The sequence below is a fragment of the Bactrocera latifrons genome, unplaced genomic scaffold (genome assembly GCF_001853355.1).
Source record: "Bactrocera latifrons isolate USDA-ARS-PBARC rearing strain unplaced genomic scaffold, ASM185335v1 scaffold_368, whole genome shotgun sequence".
NCBI lineage: Eukaryota > Metazoa > Arthropoda > Insecta > Diptera > Tephritidae > Bactrocera > Bactrocera latifrons.
The window spans coordinates 240037-242974 of NW_017537010.1; the positions used below are offsets into that span (position 1 = coordinate 240037).

Consider the following 2938-nt stretch of genomic DNA (forward strand, 5'->3'; position numbering starts at 1 on the left):
AGAGCTTGCCGTTATTATGCTATTCAGATTGTGTAAAGGGACCTTAATCCGAGAATGAAATGCAACTAACCGTGCGATTCTGTACTGTGATACGGTATCAAGTCTCTAAATTTGATAGAGACAATTTTTGAGACTTGAGACGATTTTGCTATTCTGAGACAGTCTCAAAATCTATTACATTTAATAATTCATGGATGCTTTTAAACTTGAATGAAAATAAATATGTCGATAACAAAAATTAAATTTTCTATAACATAGTCAAAAAACATAATTATCAATCAAAATAAAAATATATGTTGACTTTGTTTCATAATATTTTAAATTACAATCGATTAATATCCATGATGATCTCTATTCAGTATATTCAAAATGGCAGACAAGATTTCTTTTTGGTTTTGTGACTTGCTAACTACCAGGTCTCAAATTTGAGGCAATATTTTGAGGCTAAAGCTAGAGACTGTTTAGTGAATAGTAACTAGTCACAAATTGAGATTTTACCACAGAATGTCTCAAATAGAGATTAGAGACTGCTTACAGAATCCCGCTATAAGTTTAAAACAGTATTACAGGTTTTCTTGAACGCAGCAATTATGCGTTTATAAAATATTGTAAGATAATTTTACATTTCCTGGTTAATAAACAGAAGCTTCCTTTTTGTCTCGTGAGCTTTGCGTATATGGGTGAGTTACTCCCTAAAAAAAATATTGTAGGATGTTTTTGCAAAGATATTATGGTGTTTGAGGACTAGTGCATACATCTGTGTAATATGCAATTATAATTATCTGTATAAATGTCGTTAAATTTGAAGGCAGCGTTTAAAACTAATTTTGGTATATTTTCGTAGCATACGTCGATACGACATACGTGGTGTAAACTGAAAAGAGATACATCCTTTTGTAATCGGATTCTCAATTTTTAGGTTAAAAAATAATTCATCATGCCTCAAAATGAATATATGGAACGTCATCTTAAACTGTATGGTAGGCGATTAGATTATGAAGAACGGAAGAGAAAGAAAGAAGCTCGGCTACCTAAGGAAAGAGCACGAAAAGCACAGAAGTTACGGGGAATAAAAGCTAAACTGTTCAATAAAGAACGTCGAAATGAGAAAATACAAATTTCCAAAAATATAAAAGCGCATCAGGAAAAGAAAATTAAAAATGAAAATGAAAAGATTGAAGAAGGTGCCCTTCCACATTATTTATTGGACAGAGGCCAACAGGCCAATGCCAAAATTCTGTCCAATATGATTAAGCAGAAGAGAAAAGAAAAAGCTGGTAAATGGGGCGTACCGCTTCCAAAAGTTCGGGCCCAATCAGATGCGGAAATTTTTAAAGAGTTGAAAACAGGCAAAACGAAAAGAAAATCATGGAAACGTATGGTAACAAAAGTAACATTTGTTGGTGAAAATTTTACGAGGAAACCTCCAAAATTTGAAAGATTTATCAGGCCAATGGGTTTAAGAATGAATAAAGCTCATGTAACACATCCAGAACTCAAGACCACATTTTATCTTCCTATAATTGGCGTTAAGAAAAATCCTAGCTCACCTATGTTAACATCATTGGGAGTTATTACAAAAGGAACCGTGATCGAAGTAAATATTTCAGATTTAGGACTTGTTACTCAAACCGGAAAAGTTGTTTGGGGAAAATATGCACAAGTGACAAATAATCCAGAAAACGATGGTGTAATCAATGCCGTATTACTCGTATAAATTTAATTGTCGAAAATATCTATATTGTGTTAATAATTTAATAAACAAGATGATAAATTGATTTCATAAATTTAACGTACATTTTATTTTCGAAGATCATTACTTTTATTTTATTTTTATTAGGTTTGTAAGATTGTTCAGCAATGCAAATTTTCGTAAAAACCCTTACGGGTAAGACCATCACTCTTGAGGTTGAGCCTTCGGATACTATTGAACATGTTAAGGCCAAAATTCAAGATAAGGAAGGAATTCCCCCTGATCAACAGCGTCTAATTTTTGCCGGAAAGCAATTGGAAGATGGTCGCACATTGGCTGACTATAATATTCAGAAAGAGTCTACATTGCATTTAGTACTTCGTCTTAGAGGTGGCGCAAAGAAACGTAAGAAGAAGAACTACTCGACTCCGAAAAAAATTAAACACAAAAGAAAGAAGGTCAAGTTGGCAGTTTTAAAATATTACAAGGTATGAGTGAAATTCGTTGAAATATATTTTAAGAATTAAACCATATTTTGATAATTTAGGTCGATGAAAACGGAAAAATACATCGCCTACGTCGAGAATGCCCGGGTGAGAACTGTGGAGCCGGTGTTTTCATGGCAGCTCATGAAGATCGTCATTACTGCGGAAAATGCCAATTAACATTCGTATTTTCTAAACCGGAAGATAAATAAACATTTCTATCAAGTTTGTTTAAACAATATACAAGAAGTTGTACTTTGTCAAATTTTTCCATAGGTAATACGGAAATCTTGGTTTACAACGCTTGCATGTATGAGTTGTTATATGAATAAGAAAATCAAAATAAAAATAAAAACCAATGGATCGTGCTCTATCGACAAGGTCTGACAATGGGGAAGAGGGTTTTGCCGCTACAACAACGGGGTATTGAATGCAAAAATGCGTTTCCGAGTCACGTTGGAGCAATTATTTGTACCCTGTTTGGGGAACGAAATGAGATTAGTTGTCATTGAAATCACTGTAAACGAGCTGTTTCGAACGATGGATGTTAAGTTAGATGGTTTCATTTGGCATGTAGGACATAGATTTTGTATGTAGTGATCTATTCTGACCAGATGGGAGATTGACATACATTGCACAGAACAAACATTTCAACTCGTAGTACGCCAATCGAATAGAGTAGGTAGGTATTTGGCCAATAATTTTAGGCTTCTTGCAAGAAAAAGCAAGTAAATTCTATGAAATAGGCGTTTACTAAACA

The 2938-nt window shown here is 33.7% G+C and overlaps 2 protein-coding genes across 4 annotated transcripts; both read left to right on the forward strand.

Annotated features, from left to right (window-relative positions):
• The first annotated feature begins 596 nt into the window (after positions 1-596).
• Positions 597-2537, forward strand: LOC108971931 (ubiquitin-40S ribosomal protein S27a). Its single transcript, XM_018938286.1, has 3 exons — positions 597-680; positions 1841-2181; positions 2241-2537. The coding sequence occupies exons 2-3, from the start codon at positions 1861-1863 to the stop codon at positions 2388-2390; spliced, it is 471 nt and encodes a 156-aa protein (XP_018793831.1). The 5' UTR covers positions 597-680; positions 1841-1860; the 3' UTR covers positions 2391-2537.
• Positions 601-1787, forward strand: LOC108971929 (ribosome biogenesis protein NSA2 homolog). Of its 3 annotated transcripts, none has more exons than XM_018938284.1 (2): positions 601-680; positions 920-1787. In XM_018938284.1, exon 2 carries the CDS (start codon positions 938-940, stop codon positions 1715-1717), a length of 780 nt encoding a protein of 259 aa, XP_018793829.1. In that variant the 5' UTR covers positions 601-680; positions 920-937; the 3' UTR covers positions 1718-1787. The 3 variants fall into 3 exon arrangements, with proteins under 3 accessions (XP_018793829.1, XP_018793828.1, XP_018793830.1); XM_018938283.1 differs by having other exon boundaries at positions 641-680; positions 845-1787; XM_018938285.1 differs by lacking the exon at positions 601-680 and adding an exon at positions 812-830.
• Positions 2538-2938: the final 401 nt, after the last annotated feature.